Source organism: Anomaloglossus baeobatrachus, chromosome 11 (genome assembly GCF_048569485.1).
Source record: "Anomaloglossus baeobatrachus isolate aAnoBae1 chromosome 11, aAnoBae1.hap1, whole genome shotgun sequence".
In the NCBI taxonomy this organism is placed as follows: domain Eukaryota; kingdom Metazoa; phylum Chordata; class Amphibia; order Anura; family Aromobatidae; genus Anomaloglossus; species Anomaloglossus baeobatrachus.
The window spans coordinates 10,352,020-10,367,233 of NC_134363.1; the positions used below are offsets into that span (position 1 = coordinate 10,352,020).

Consider the following 15,214-nt stretch of genomic DNA (forward strand, 5'->3'; position numbering starts at 1 on the left):
TTCTTTTGTTCACTTAGATTCAGGACCGTCCTGCCGAAATTTTCCGTGTCATGCTCGCCAAGTTTGCGTCATGGAGAGAGGAACACCAAAATGTGTCAAACCACAGGTGGACTTGTGCTGGGCTGCGGGAGATCCACATTTCCGTACTTGGGACAAAAAGTACTTTGATTTTATGGGCACATGCACGTACACCTTTGCCACAGTGTGCGGAGATGTCGGAGACCTTCCAAAATTTACTGTTCGAATCAAGAATGATAATCGAGGGAATGTGCGAGTTTCCTACGTGGGTCAGGTCACCTTGATCTCAGGACCCCACACGGTTACAATTATGAAAGGAGAATTTGGTCGTGTAAGGGTGAGTGGGGAATATTATTAACCTCTTGTATTGCTCAGAAAATGTTCTCTCATGTAAATTTTATTCCATGGCATCAGTGCTTAAAGCCCTTTTGGAGGAAAGGCTTTGGAGACCCTTCAGGCACTTGACTCTCCAATGCCTGCCCTGTACCCCCTATAGCTCTGCCCTTTTGGAGGAAAGGTTTTGGAGCTCCGTCATACATCCAACTCATCTCTGCCTGCCCTGTACCCCCTATAACTCAGTCCTTTTGGAGGAAAGGTTTTGGAGCCCCGTCATACACCCGACTCATCTCTGCCTGCCCTGTACCCCCTATAGCTCTGCCCTTTTGGAGGAAAGGTTTTGGAGCCCCGTCATACACCCGACTCATCTCTGCCTGCCCTGTACCCCCTATAACTCAGTCCTTTTGGAGGAAAGGTTTTGGAGCCCCGTCATACACCCGACTCATCTCTGCCTGCCCTGTAGCCCCTATAGCTCTGCCCTTTTGGAGGAAAGGTTTTAGAGTCCCCTCAGGCACCTGACTCTCCTCTGCCTGCCCTGTACCCCCCAATAGCTCTGCATTTTTGGGGGAAAGGCTTTGGAGACCCTTCAGGCACCTGACTCTTCTCTACCTGTTCTGTACACTCTAGAGCTCTGCCCTTTTGGAGCAAAGGTATTGGAGCCCTCTCAGGCACCTGACTTATCTCTGCTTGCCCAGTAGCCCCTATAGCTCTGCCCTTTTGGAGGAATGGTTTAAGAGCCCCCTCTGGCTGCTCTGTAGCCCCTATAGCTCTGCTCTTTTGGAGGAAAGGATTTTGAGCACCCTTAGGCACCTGACTCCCTCTACTTGCCCTGTAGCCCCTATAGCTCTGCCCTTTTGGAGGCATGGTTTTGAAGCCCCCTCTGGCACTTGACTCTCCTCTGCCTGCTCTGTAGCCCCTGTAGCTCTGCCCTTTTGGAGGCATGGTTTTGAAGCCCCCTCTGGCACTTGACTCTCCCTTACCTGTTCTGTAGCCCCTATGGCTCTGCCCTTTTGGAGGAAAGGTTTTGGAGCCCTTTAGACACCTTTATCTCCTCTGGCTACCCCCTACCCCTGATAGCTATGCCCTCTTGGAGGAAAGGCTTTGGAGCCCCCTTAGGCACCTGACTCTCCTCTGCCTGCCCTGTACCCCCTATATCTCTTCCCTTTTAGAGGAAAGGTTCTGGAGCCCCGTCATACACTCAATTCATCTCTGCCTGCCCTGTAGCCCCTATAGCTCTGCCCTTTTGGAGGAAAGGTTTTGGAGCCCCTTCAGGCACTTGACTCTCCAATGCCTGCCCTGTACCCCTATAGACCTGCCCTCGCTTTTACATCTGTCATAATCCAATCAACCCTCTTGATTCCTTCACTTGATACCCCAACCTGCCTACACTGCAGATGCTGAATGAGAAGTGAGGTAGAGAAGGTAAGAGAAATTAAAATTGTGTCCAATTTTCCAAACATTTTTTCTCTTTTTCTCAGGTGGATAACGCGCTTCGACAACTCCCCATTTCACTGTTAAATGGGACATTGGGGCTTTTCCAGAGTGGAAACACAGTAGTGGTGCAGCTGGGGAACGATATGCAGCTATTATATGACTGGAATAATTATCTACTGATGGAACTTACTAGACGTTACGCTGAGAAAATGTGTGGCATGTGCGGAAACTATAACCAGGATCCAACAGACGACTTCCAAACACCCGAGAAATCCGTGGCTCCAAATGCGGTTGCTTTTGGCGCTAGCTGGGCGGTAAGATGGACACACGTGATATTGAGCTGGTTAAGTGTTTTTTTCTCTCCTTACATTGTTTCCAACCCGTAGCCAAATCACAACTCCAATCAGGTGATAGGACTGTCATGAGGTCCTTCTCCGATATCACACAATCAATAGAGCGAGAGATGAGTGAGCAATCCAAAGGACTATTATTCCATGCAATCCAGTAGGTTCATCAAATAATCCAACACATAGAGGGTAAAGTAGTCCAGGGACACGGATACAGTCCAGTAAGGGATAAATGTCTAGGTCTCTCTGGGGAGCCTCAGCTTCTCCCACAGAGGATAAATCAGTCACAATCCTCCAGCAGTCTTTTTCCTGGGAAATCCGGGTTTCTCAACGGCTCTCCAGGGTGCTGCCTGTAGCCGCAGCTTCTCCCCCAGAAGATGAATCTTACTCCTTTTCTCTTGTCTTTCTCAGCCAGAATGAATAATCTCCCAGGCAAACAGAGAGTTTAGGTGGATCCCAGGCCCCCCCTTCCCCAGACTTCGGTTAATCACCCCTGCCGGGCTTTTGTCCCTAACAGGACAATGTACAGAATGGACAGAGCACCACACCCAAAATACGAACCCACACAAAACTACACACAACCCCCCCCGTACTCCACCATCACAGAGACCAATAGTAAAGGACTATTTTATTCCTGATTTGTTTATTTGCACTTAGGGGTGCTTTACACGTTGCGACATCGCTACTGATATATTGTCAAGGTCACGTCGTTAGTGACGCACATCCGGCGCCGGTAGCGTCATCGCAACGTGTAAATCCTAGGTGCGACGATGAACGAGCGCAGCAGCGTACAATATCGCTGATCTGTGTAACGTCGTTCATTTCCATAATGTCGGTTCGACCACAGGTACGATGTTGTTCCTTGTTCCTGCAGCTCCACACATCACTGTGTGTGAAGCTGCAGGAGCGACAAACATCTCCTACCTGCGTCCCGACGGCAATGCGGAAGGAAGGAGGTGGGCGGGATGATACATCCCGCTCATCTCCGCCCCTCCGCTTCTATTGGCCGGCCACTTAGTGACGTCGCGGTGACGCCGAACGCACCTCCTCCTTGAGGGAGGGATTGTACGGCAGTCACCGCGACGTAGCCGACCAGGTATGTCCGTGTGAAGCTGCCGTAGCAATAATGTTCGCTACGGCAGCTATCACCGCATATCGCATGTGTGACGGGGGCGGGTACTATCGCGCTCGACATCAATAGCAATTGCTAGCGATGTCGCAGCGTGTAAAGTACCCCTTAGATTTCCTTTTTTTTCAGTCTTTCAACTTTTTCTGAAATTATTTCTCAACACCTGGAGTGAAGACAAATTAAACTGGACACAACTGAGGTTCTTACTTAAGATGAACAGTTAGCCACGATGCCACTTTTAGCAATACGAGCCTTCTTTATAGCAAGGATGCCCCACCCACGAGGAACCTCCAGGTTATCTTTTGGGGACTCTTAAAGAACCAAAATAATGCAAATGAATACAGATTGGAACTGCTGATCCTTAACTGAGCATAAAGCAATATCTTATTTACATTTTTGTCCTTTTTGGTTACCTAACAAATAAATTACTGATTATAATAACTTGCTAATAACCTCTTGACCAATGAGAGTTCTCCTATAGAAAGGATATCGCTCCCATGAAGAACCTCAAGATAATGTTTTGGTTGTTGCAAAGCACCCAACATATGAGAAAGAAATAGAGTTTCATCTTCTAGAAATGTGCATCCATATGGCTCTTGGTCTTGCCCTGTTAATGACCCATTGTCCAATAAGAGCTCTGCTTGTAGCAAGGATGCTCCTCCCTTAAGGAATCTATAAATTACCTTTCAGCAGTTACTAAGCACTCAATGCACAATCAAAAATATTGCTTGATGCTCTATAATCTAGAACTGTGCTTCCAAATGGCTCTTCGTATTGGATAGTCAATATCCCTTTGTCTAATAAGAGCTCTGTTTGTAGAAAGATTGCCCCTCCCATGAAGAACCTCCAGATTAGCTTTTGGTGGTTACAAAGCACCCAACATACTGGAAAGAAATAGATTTTGATCCCCTATAATCCATAACTGTGTCTTCACATGGCTCTTGGTCTTCGCTTGTTGATGACCCATTGTCCAATAAGATCTTTGCTTGTAGCAAGGATTCCCCTCCAATGAAGAACCTACGGATTGTCTTTTGGTAGCTACTAAGCACTCAACGTACAAGAAAAAAAATATTTTTTGAAACTCTATAATCTAGAACTGTGCTTCTAAATGGCTCTTGGTTTTGGATTGCTAATGATTCATTATCCAATAAGAGCTCTGCTTGTAGCAAGATTGCCCCTCCCATGAAGAACCTACAGATTGTTTTTTGGTAGTTGCTGAGCACTCAACATACAAAAAATATATGGAGTTTGACACTCTATAATCCAGAACTGTTCTTCCAAATGGGTCTGGGTTTTGGATTGCTAATGACTAGTGATGGGCGAATAGTAGCTATTCGTGTTTTGATTATTCATAACGAATCCCAAAGCACTATTCCAGTATTCGTCATAATCAACCGACCTAATGAAAGTCAATGGGGAACTCTAGCATTTTTCTTGTAGTGATGAATACTGGAAGAGTACTCGGTATTCAGTAAGCATAATCCAAACACAAATAGTTACTATTTGCTAATCGCTATTAATGACCCTCTTAGCCAATAAGAGCACTGCTTGTAGAATGACCCACCCATGAAGAACCACTGCATTATCTTTTATTGGGTGCAGGGCATCCAACATTTGGGAAAGAAGTGGAGTTTGACACTCTATAATCCAGAGTTGTGTTTCTCCATACGTCACTTGGTCTTGGCACTAGGATAAAGCTTTCTCTCTTTTATGTGCTTAATTTTTTATGATTAACTTATAATTATACCACTGATTATAATTACTCATGAAGCCCAATTATGCCTACATATTGGGTAAAGGTCTGCTCTCTTTCACACATGTAGGTGGAAGACAACACAATTTGCTGGAATGACTGCCGTGGTCCTTGTTTGAGTTGCCCTCCAAGCTCTGCTGCCAAGTACTCATCCGCTGACTACTGTGGACTCATTAGTAAAATTGATGGTCCTTTCAAAGATTGCCACGCTATTGTTGAGCCAAACATGTACCACGATAACTGCGTCTTTGATGTTTGCGTCAACGGTGGCTTCAAAAAGATTTTATGTGACGCTGTCCAAGCTTATGCTGAAACTTGTCAACGTGCAAGAGTGCCCATTAAAGAATGGAGACAGGTCGCCGAATGTCGTAAGTGCAGACCAAATAGACAGAAGGTCAATTTACAAAAATAAGAATGCTTTTGGTAAATTAGGATGTTTTCTTTACTTTTTTAGCTTTGCAATGTTCAAGTGACAGTTCCTACCAGCTATGTGGAAAGGGTTGTCCAGCCACCTGTGAAAATCCAGAAGGTCCATCTGAATGTTTGGAGCCATGTGTGGAGACCTGTCAATGTAACCCAGGGTTTGTTTTAAGTGAAGGAAAGTGCATGCCCAAATCAAGTTGCGGATGCTCATATAATGGATTCACCTTTTCCGCTAACCAGGCTTTCTGGAACGATAACACATGCCAACAAAAATGCCTGTGCAATGAGAAAACTCTAAAAGTCGAATGCAAAAACAGTCCATGTGGGCCCCATGAAGAATGCGCAGTGAGGAACGGAATCCTAAATTGCTATCCCCGATCTTATGGTGTGTGCACGGCCTCTGGTGACCCACATTACATTTCCTTTGATGGAAAAAAGTTTGACTTCCAAGGTACTTGTGTCTACCAGCTTGCCGCATTGAGTGACAAGACTCGTGGATTAACAGATTTCCAGATATGGGTTCGAAATCAAAATAGAGGAAACATCAGAGTCTCCTACACATCAGAAGTCAACATCCAAGTCTATGGGCTAGAGATTGAGGCCAGTAGACAGCATCCAAATAAAGTGATGGTACGTATGACCACATAACATGAGAAATATCTTCAAATATATCTATAAAATGAATGAGAGGTCAAGAACCACCAAAATAACCCAAATTCGATCCCACCTAAAAAGCTTCCATCTTGAACACCTATGTGAAATTGTTTTATAAACATTTCCGAGATTTAGATTTAGACTAACTTGTTGTATTATATACCTTTTCAGTCTGTTATTGAAAACACATTTTTACAAAATATTTTTGAAAAATAATTCTTAGAACTTCCATTGATGAACCAAGAAAATATGAAACAAATTACTAGATATTCAAATTCTAATTTAAAGATTTGAGTTAAACAATGTAAAATTGTTTTTTAAACATTTCTGAGATTTAGATTTAGACTAACTTGTTTTATTATATACCTTATCAGTCTATTTTTTAAAACATTTTTACAAAATATTTTTGAAAAATAATTCTTAGAACTTCCATTTATGAACCAAGAAAATTGGAAACAAATCACTAAATATTCAAATTCTAATTTAAAGACTTGTTACACAATGTAAAATTGTTTTTTAAACATTTCCGAGATTTAGATTTAGACTAACTTGTTGTATTATATACCTTTTCAGTCTGTTATTGAAAACACATTTTTACAAAATATTTTTGAAAATTAATTCTTAGAACTTCCATTGATGAACCAAGAAAATATGAAACAAATCACTAAATATTCAAATTCTAATTTAAAGATTTGAGTTAAACAATGTAAAATTGCTTTTTAAACATTTCCGAGATTTAGACTAACTTGTTTTATTATATAAGTTTTCAGTTTATTATTGAAAAATATTTTTTCAAAATATTTTTGAAAATCAATTCTTAGAACTTCCATTGATGAAAATTGGAAACAAATCACTAAATATTCAAATTCTGATATAAAGATTTGTTATAATTCTGATTTCTATCTTTTCCTTTCGTAGATTAACAAGACGCTTATAAATTTGCCGTTTCGATTCCACGATAGCCAACTTTCCATCTATCGCAACCCTAGCGCGGTCGTCTTCAGTTTTGGCTTTGGTGTTAAGGTCATATTTGATTATAACAGTATCGTCAGGGTCACCGTTCCCGGCACTTATGCCAATGCTTTAGGTGGCCTTTGTGGCAATTTTAATGGACTTCCTGGTGATGACTTAACACCCAAAGGTGGAGCAAAGCCTGCCGACCCCACCACATTTGGTAAGAGCTGGAAGGTGAAGGACGTGTACAAATGTAGAGATGATGGAGGTGCCGTCTGTCCTGAATTAGCATCTGAAGAGAAGAGGCAGAAAGATGGTGGCAGTGAATGTGGCATCCTACTGAGTCCCAATGGGCCATTCCGTGATTGTCGCTCACTGGTGGATCCCGAGCCTTACTTCCAGAGCTGTGTATATGATTACTGCGTTCTGCAGAAGCGCCAGACCGTCTTTTGTTCTGAGATTACGTCATATGTCATGGCGTGTCAAGAAGCCAAAGGGAAAGTACATCCATGGAGAAGTCAAAACTTCTGTCGTAAGTGATTTTTGTTTTTCAAAAACATTTTGTTTTTGTTCTCTTGATATCCTTGAGATCTGGTTGGATAAACAATACAATAACATTATGCTTTGTTTTTCAGCATTCTCCTGCCCCCCTCATAGCAGTTATGAGGTCTGTGCTGATTCCTGTCCCGTCACCTGTAATGGTCTCTCCAGCCCGGAAGGTTGTGATGGAAATTGCACAGAGGGTTGTGCGTGTAATAACGGTTTCCTTCTTAGTGGCGGGCAGTGTGTCCCTATCTCGGAGTGTGGATGCACTTACAATGAGGTCTACTATTCTGTTGGCGAGAGTGTTTTTGTTGAGGACACATGTTCCCAGAAATGTTCCTGTGGTCAAGGTGGGATCATGACCTGCGCCCCATCACACTGCAACACCAATGACGAATGCAAGATACAGAATGGAGTTCTCGGCTGCTTCCCGAGAGGTTCGGCCACTTGTACAGCCTCAGGTTATTCCCATTATAGGACATTCGACAATAAACCTTATGATTTTGGTGGACTTTGCTCCTATGTATTGGCTGAGAACTGTGGAGAAAACATGGCGGGAGGAAATCTGACAGCATTCCAGGTCACTGTAAAACATGACAAGCAAGATTCCAGTCCTGGAAAAATCAGAAGTGTTACCATCGAAGCATATCAAACGAGTCTGACCCTGAATCACAAAGAAAAAGGCGTCATCCAGGTAACAAGACCAATGCTATACCTTAATCTACTGTTAGCTTCTTTAAGGGGCGCTCTTCTCTGTACTCTACTACTTTCTGTTGGGAAAGTCCCCTGATCATTAGCTATTTAGTGGATCTCTAACAGCCAAGATCTCTGGTGATCAGCTGTAATCATTGAGGAAAGCAGCAATTAAAGAATTCCCCTGCAGTGCCTCGATAATTTCCATTGAAGTCAATGAAAAGTCCTTGGAATTGCATGGACACTACGAGAACTAAAGAGTAAAAGACCCCCTTTTACAGCCTGAATTTATCATCTGCACAGAACTTTTCCTGCTGATCTGCCCTTTAGGAAGCACAGACCCAGTGGTAGGCTCACTAGTTGAGGTGGATTCACAAAGCCCAAGGTCCAGGTGGGCGCACGGGCCATGGACATCGATGCAGCAGGTAGTCAAAACACACAGGAAACAGCAGAGGTCCTGGTGGCAGCAGAAAGGAAGCTGAAGTCCTGGAAGACTGGGAACAGGTAGCAGAGGTTCTGGAAGCAACAGGCAGATAGGGGATGTCCTGGAGACTGCAGAAAGGAAGCTGAGGTTCTGGAAGACTGGGAACAGTTAGCAGAGGTATTGGAAGCTGCAGGTAGTCAGGAGATGTCCTAGAAACCGCAGACAGAAGGTGGATTCACAAAGCCCAAGGTCTGGGTGGGCACACTTGCCATGGACATCGGTGCAGCAGATAGTTGAAACACACAGGAAATAGCAGACGTCCTGGTGGCCGCAGACAGGAAGCTGAGATCCTGGAAGACTGGGAAAAGGTAGCGGAGGTGCTGGAAGCCAGAGGCAGACAGGAGACATCCTGGAGACTGCTCAAAGGAAGCTGAGGTCCTGGAAGACTGGGAACAGTTAGCAGAGGTATTAGAAGCTGCAGGCAGTCAGGAGATGTCCTGGAAACCATAGACAGGAAGCTAAGGTCCTGGAAGACTTGGAACAGGTAGCAGTGGTACTGGAAGTTGCGGGCAGATAGGAGACATCTTGGAAACTGTAGACAGGTACCAGAGGTCCCAGAAAACCATAAATGTGTACTGACCAGGTCTTGGTGCACAGATAAACTAAGACTCTTAATGCCAAGGCCCATGTGTGTGTTGGTTGGTCTTATATAGGCCTAGGAAACTCATCACATGGGAACATGCTGGGCTATGTGCAAAGCTTGATGTTGAGCATACGAATGTTTAGCTGCCTGGGGTGAAGATAGCAGAACCAAGCCCACCAGTAGACCAAACAGAAAATGGCCCCCGCTTTAGAACAATATAAGGGACCATTGTAGTCCCATAATTCATCAAAATGCACATTTTTTCTTGCTTTGGAGCTAGAAATTGCTACCTGACCTCTTGGGCCCCTGTACGGTCACACAGGTTGCACCAATGATATGTCCACCTCTGAACCAGACCCAAGACAGGTGTGTAACACCCAGTGTCAGGCACAAGGGTAGATATCAACTCAGCTGTCAGGAGTTGTTGACTGGTTCCAATAGGAACCAGCAGAAAAGTAACTGCAGTTCTGGAGTGTATGTTGAGTACAGGGGTAAGAGTAGAAATACCTGTGGACAAATTTGACATATAAACAGGTTGTTGAAGACTTTTCTGGTTGAACTTTATTTGATATTTTTGGATTATTGCTAGGTCAACGGGGTGACTTCCAAGCTTCCAGTTACACTGCTGTCTGGGAACATCCGAGCAGAGTGTTTTGGTCAAGGTGTTCTGCTCAAGACTGATTTTGGCCTTCAAGTCAAGTTTGACCTCCAGTCCCATCTTTCTGTTACTGTGCCTAGTAACTACATGCATGGCACGTGTGGACTGTGTGGCAACTACAACGGACTTGCCACAGATGATGCAGGCACCACGCCGGAAGAAATCAATGCCTTTGGAAACAAATGGAAAGTGCAAGGAGAACCAGAACAAACATGCAATGGATGTGGTGGCAATGACAACCCCTGTCCAACGTGCCAAGAGGAAAAGAAGAAAATATTTTTGCAAACAATTAATTGCGGCATTATTAGTGACCCAACTGGTCCATTTGCAAAGTGTCACTCCAAGGTGAACCCCGAATCTTATGTGAATAATTGTGTTTCTGACTTGTGCCAGACCAATGGAGAAGACAGCAGTGTTTTGTGCGATAGTGTTACCATTTATGCTGATGCTTGCAAATTTGAAGGGGTCAAAGATATAACCTGGAGGACGGTTGATTTTTGCCGTAAGTATATAGTCATTTTAACTATTGGAAAAAGTTAAGCTATATCTGTAACATAGACCCAACTTATCGTGCCATGGTGGGTAGGTCAAGCACCCGATTGTGATGCCAGACACTAGGAGCAGTATGACTAGAAGGGTAGTCAGACAAGCTGGGATCATAAACCAGGAGATTCAGGGAGCAGATAGAGACATAGTCAGGAAAAGGTCCGAGGTCAGAAGCCAGGAGATAATGTATAAGGTTCAGGGAGCAGATAGAGACATAGTCAGGAATAAGTCCGAGGCCAAAAGCCGGGAGGTAACGTATAAGGTTCAGTGAACAGACAGAGATGTGCTCAGGAAGAGGTCCGAGGTCAGAAGCTGGGAGGTAACGTATAAGGTTCAGTGAACAGACAGAGATGTGGTCAGGAAGGGGTCCGAGGTCAGAAGCCAAGAGGTAACGTATGAGGTTCAGGGAGCAGACAGAAATGTGGTCAGGAAGAGGTCTGAGGTCAGAAGTTGGGAGGTAACGCATAAGGTTCAGTGAACAGACCGAGATGTGCTCAGGAAGAGATCCGAGGTCAGAAGCCGGGAGGTAACTTATATGGGTTCAGTGAACAGACAGAGATGTGGTCAGGAAGAGGTCCAAGGTCAGAAGCTGGGATGTAACGTATAAGGTTAAGTGAACAGACAGATATGTGGTCAGGGAGAGGTCCAAGGTCAGAAGCAAAGATCAGAACACTTTCACCAAACAGGAGCCAAGAGCAAACTGAGAAAACAGGAAGTTAGACTGATGAAGTTCAAACAGAGCAAGCACCAGGAATAAGAAACAGAGTAATCACTAGGAACAAGGCGCATCTGTGAAAGCATGTCACAGAACCAGCGTGGACCCTAATGCTGGAAGACAACCTTTCAGCAAGTGCACAAGACACATTGCAGAGCATTTTCAAATGCAAAATGCTCCGCACAGTGGAACCATGACAGTGACACTTTCCATAATAGAACCGTTTTCCTTGATAATACTTGAACCCTACATCAGTCCCGAAATTATTTCCTTCTACATCTTCACGTTCACTTATATATATCTTATTTGTCTTTCCACAGCTGTAAAATGTGGCCCTCACAGTCACTTCGTGATCTGTGCTGACATGTGCTCCACCACCTGCGCTTCCATCTATGATACCTTTGAGTGTTCGGATCTGTGCGATGAAGGCTGTGAGTGTGACGAGGGCTATGTATTTGATGGACAAAACTGCATACCCTTAGACCAATGTGGATGCTTTGACAATGGTCGCTACTATCAGGTATAGATCTCACGTAAGGCTTTTTATGAAAGATTTAGTATTGGAAAATTTGCAGTTCTAGAATTTTCAAATTTCTAAATTTGTTTCCAAAGGCTAATGAAATCGAGCTGAATGATGATTGTAGTGTGGAATGCACGTGCAACCCAATTTCAGGACTAAACTGCAAAAACACAAGCTGTACCGAAAGAGAGAAATGCCAAGTTGTGAATGGTGTGAGGTCTTGTGTCAACCTTGGTGAGTCTCTGAGATATTGCAAGTAACATACTTGGTCCTTTGAAGATCACACAAGGCTCAAAATCCACCAGTTGATTGCCCAATTGGTTATCAAAGTTTTTGACAATATGACCAAGCTACCTACAAAAACAATAAAGCCATCAACCCAATATGGGCTTTGCATCCAGTACTAAAAAGTTGAGCTCTAATATCCCAGTGTTAAGCTACCGCTAGGGGGTGCTGGGACTCAGGTAGAAAGAGAACTCCTGAGTGCAGAAGCCCACAAGAGGTCTCTATTGCAAGAGCAGGGATAGTCAATCTGTCAGGGTCTATGCCGGGATGTCACGTCTGAACCGAGGAGAAAACAAGCCAAAGTCAAAGAACAGAGCCGAGGTTGGATACCGGGAAAGCAAGTAAGCACTGGGGAGGGAGTGGAGGACACAAAACAGGACTGGAGTCCGGAGGAGAGGGAGGAACGGAGGTAAGGTCGGCAAGGAGGAACGGAGGTCAGGATGGGCAGGACGTATGGAGGTCAGGACAGGCCGGGGAAACGGAGGTCAGGTCAGGCAGGAGGGACAGATGTCAGGATGTACAGTACCGAGTAGCAGGACAAGAAACAGAGAACTTCTCTCAGGAACAGTGCACGAAGCAGAGTCGGAAATATTACTGGTGGCGTCCCCGATGTAGCAGCACCAAGATATAGTGGTGCGGGCCACGAAACGAAGCCAAAACAAACTGGGACAAGGGACCTAAACCCTGGAGGCAGGATACATGCACCAGCTCAGGGACAGCAGAGCCAAGCATGAATCATGCCCCCCAGTTTACCAAATGGTTCATTCATTTTGAGAATATTATTTCCACTTTAATCTATTTCATAAAATATTCTTTTATTTGTTGCATTTCAGACCCTTGTAAGTCCAAGACATGTCGTGCAGAGGAGGAATGTCAGCTCCAAGATGGCCTACCTTACTGCAAACCATCGTACACCGGCACCTGCTGGGCATGGGGAGATCCCCATTTTGGTTCCTTCGATGGCCATACCTTTGACTTCCAGGGCACCTGCAGCTACGTTCTCTCTAAGTATGTTGGTGATGATCCCACATTGGAACCATTCCAGGTGGTCATAAAGAATGATAACAGAGGAAGTCAAGCTGTCTCGTATGTCATGAGGACAGAAATTGAAGTCTATGGCTACAAAATTTCAATTCAAGTTGGAGAATTTCCAACAATAAGAGTAAGTGTGAGATATTTTTAAGTAGAGATGAGGTGGTCAATCGTGACCCTAAATATCTATACATTTTGTAACTTTGCCAGTTTAAGTAACTTTAAATTTATTTCATCAATACTCTTGTCTGTCTCAGGTCAATGGTGAAATAACCAATCTGCCAACTACTTTAGCTGATGGGAAGATGAAAGTGACTCGTAGCGGACTGACTGCCTCCGTTGAAGTAGATTCTGGTGTGATAGTTACTTATGATTGGAATGCTTACATCACAATAACCCTTCCCAGTAGTTACTACAATTCTGTGTCTGGTCTCTGTGGGAATTTCAACCAAGATCAAAATGATGATCAAAAATCGCCTGATGGCACCATGGTCAACTCCATTGTAGGCTGGGCCTCTTCATGGAAAGTCTACGATCAAGATCCATTCTGCTTTGACTCTTGTCCAGGCCAGTGTCCAACCTGTGATGAGGCAAAGAAGAAGCAATATGTCAACGACAAAAGCTGTGGTCTCATTGTGAAAAAAGATGGACCATTCCAAGGATGCATCTCAAAAGTGAATCCCAACAAGTTCTTCGATGCTTGCCTCTTTGATGTTTGCATGGCTGATGGGGCTAATACCATTCTTTGCCAGTCCCTTGAGGCATACGCAAGCGTTTGCCGGAACCAAGGAGTCAAGCTTCTAGACTGGCGAACACCTTCCAATTGCCGTGAGTACAGGATCTGTCATGACTCTCACCTTCTGTCGGTTTCCTCTGGGGGTTAGATCATTTGGAAGGAGCCTATTCTGTCGGGGGTCACATTGGTTTTTATTGGAGTTGTTCCTCTCTGAACATTGCCAGTAATAGTTACTGCTTTGCAGTGTTCGCTTCCTGGTTCCCGTGAGTTTCTAATCTTGTCCCGCTTCCAAGTACTCCATCCTCTGACCTCTGTTCATTTCCATCTTGCCTTACTTCCCTGTCTCCGTACCTGCTCTCCCCTGGACCTCCGTTCCATCCAGTCTTGCCTTACTTCCCTGTCTCTGTACCCGCTCTTCCTGGACCTCCATTCCATCCAGTCTTGTCTTCCCCTGTCTCCATACCTGCTCTCCCCAGACCTCCATTCCATCCAGTCTTGCCCTACTTCCCTGTCTCTGTACCCGCTCTCCCTGGACCTCCATTCTGTTCAGTCTTGTCTTACGTCCCTGTCTCCGTACCCGCTCTCCCCAGACCTTCATTCCGTCAAGTCTTGCCTTACTTCCCTGTCTCCGTACTCGCTCTCCCCGGACCTTCATTCCGTCAATTCTTGCCTTACTTCCCTGTCTCTGTACCCACTCTCCCTGGACCTCCATTCCATCCAGTGTTGTCTTACTTCCCTGTCTTTGTACCCGCTCTCCCCTGAACCTCCATTCTGTCCAGTCTTGTCTTACTTCACTGTCTCCGTACTCGCTCTCCCCGGACCTTCATTCCATCAAGTCTTGCCTTCCCTTTCTCTGTACCCACTCTCCCTGGACCTCCATTCCGTCCAGTGTTGTCTTACTTCCCTGTCTCTGTACCCGCTCTCCCCTGGACCTCCATTCCGTCCAGTCTTGTCTTACTTCCCCTCACCGTACCCGCTCTCGTCGGACCTCCGTTCCGTCCAGTCTTGTTTTACTTACCTGTCTCTGTACCCACGCTCCCTGGACCTCCATTCCATCCAGTCTTGTCTTACTTCCCTGTCTCCATATTCGCTCTCCCCCTGACCTCCATCTCATCCAGTCTTGTCTTACTTCTTTGTCTGCATACCCACTCTCCTTGGACCCCCGTTCCATCCAATCTTGTCTTACTTCCCTGTCTCCATACCCTCTCTCCGCTTGTAATACCCTCTCTCCTCCCTCCTCCCTACTTACTTGTCTGCTCAGCTTCTGACCCCATTTTGAACTCTGACTTCGTCTCTGCTTCTCTCTGGCTGCTGACGTGACCTCTTGGCTTTCTGACCCTTTGCTCTCACCTGACTCCGGCTTTGCTTACT

The 15,214-nt window shown here is 45.0% G+C and overlaps 1 protein-coding gene across 1 annotated transcript in view; it reads left to right on the plus strand.

The window, feature by feature from the left end:
* The window catches only part of LOC142256561 (IgGFc-binding protein-like), a 112,202-nt gene that overhangs the window by 16,263 nt on the left and 80,725 nt on the right, over positions 1-15,214 (plus strand). Inside the window, exons 4-14 of the mRNA XM_075328320.1 lie at positions 18-355; positions 1,833-2,102; positions 5,088-5,385; positions 5,472-6,070; positions 7,013-7,580; positions 7,684-8,285; positions 9,941-10,511; positions 11,591-11,790; positions 11,883-12,024; positions 12,909-13,237; positions 13,365-13,935. Of these exons, the coding sequence (XP_075184435.1) occupies positions 18-355; positions 1,833-2,102; positions 5,088-5,385; positions 5,472-6,070; positions 7,013-7,580; positions 7,684-8,285; positions 9,941-10,511; positions 11,591-11,790; positions 11,883-12,024; positions 12,909-13,237; positions 13,365-13,935 (4,488 nt within the window). The remainder of the gene's footprint in view (positions 1-17; positions 356-1,832; positions 2,103-5,087; positions 5,386-5,471; positions 6,071-7,012; positions 7,581-7,683; positions 8,286-9,940; positions 10,512-11,590; positions 11,791-11,882; positions 12,025-12,908; positions 13,238-13,364; positions 13,936-15,214) is intronic.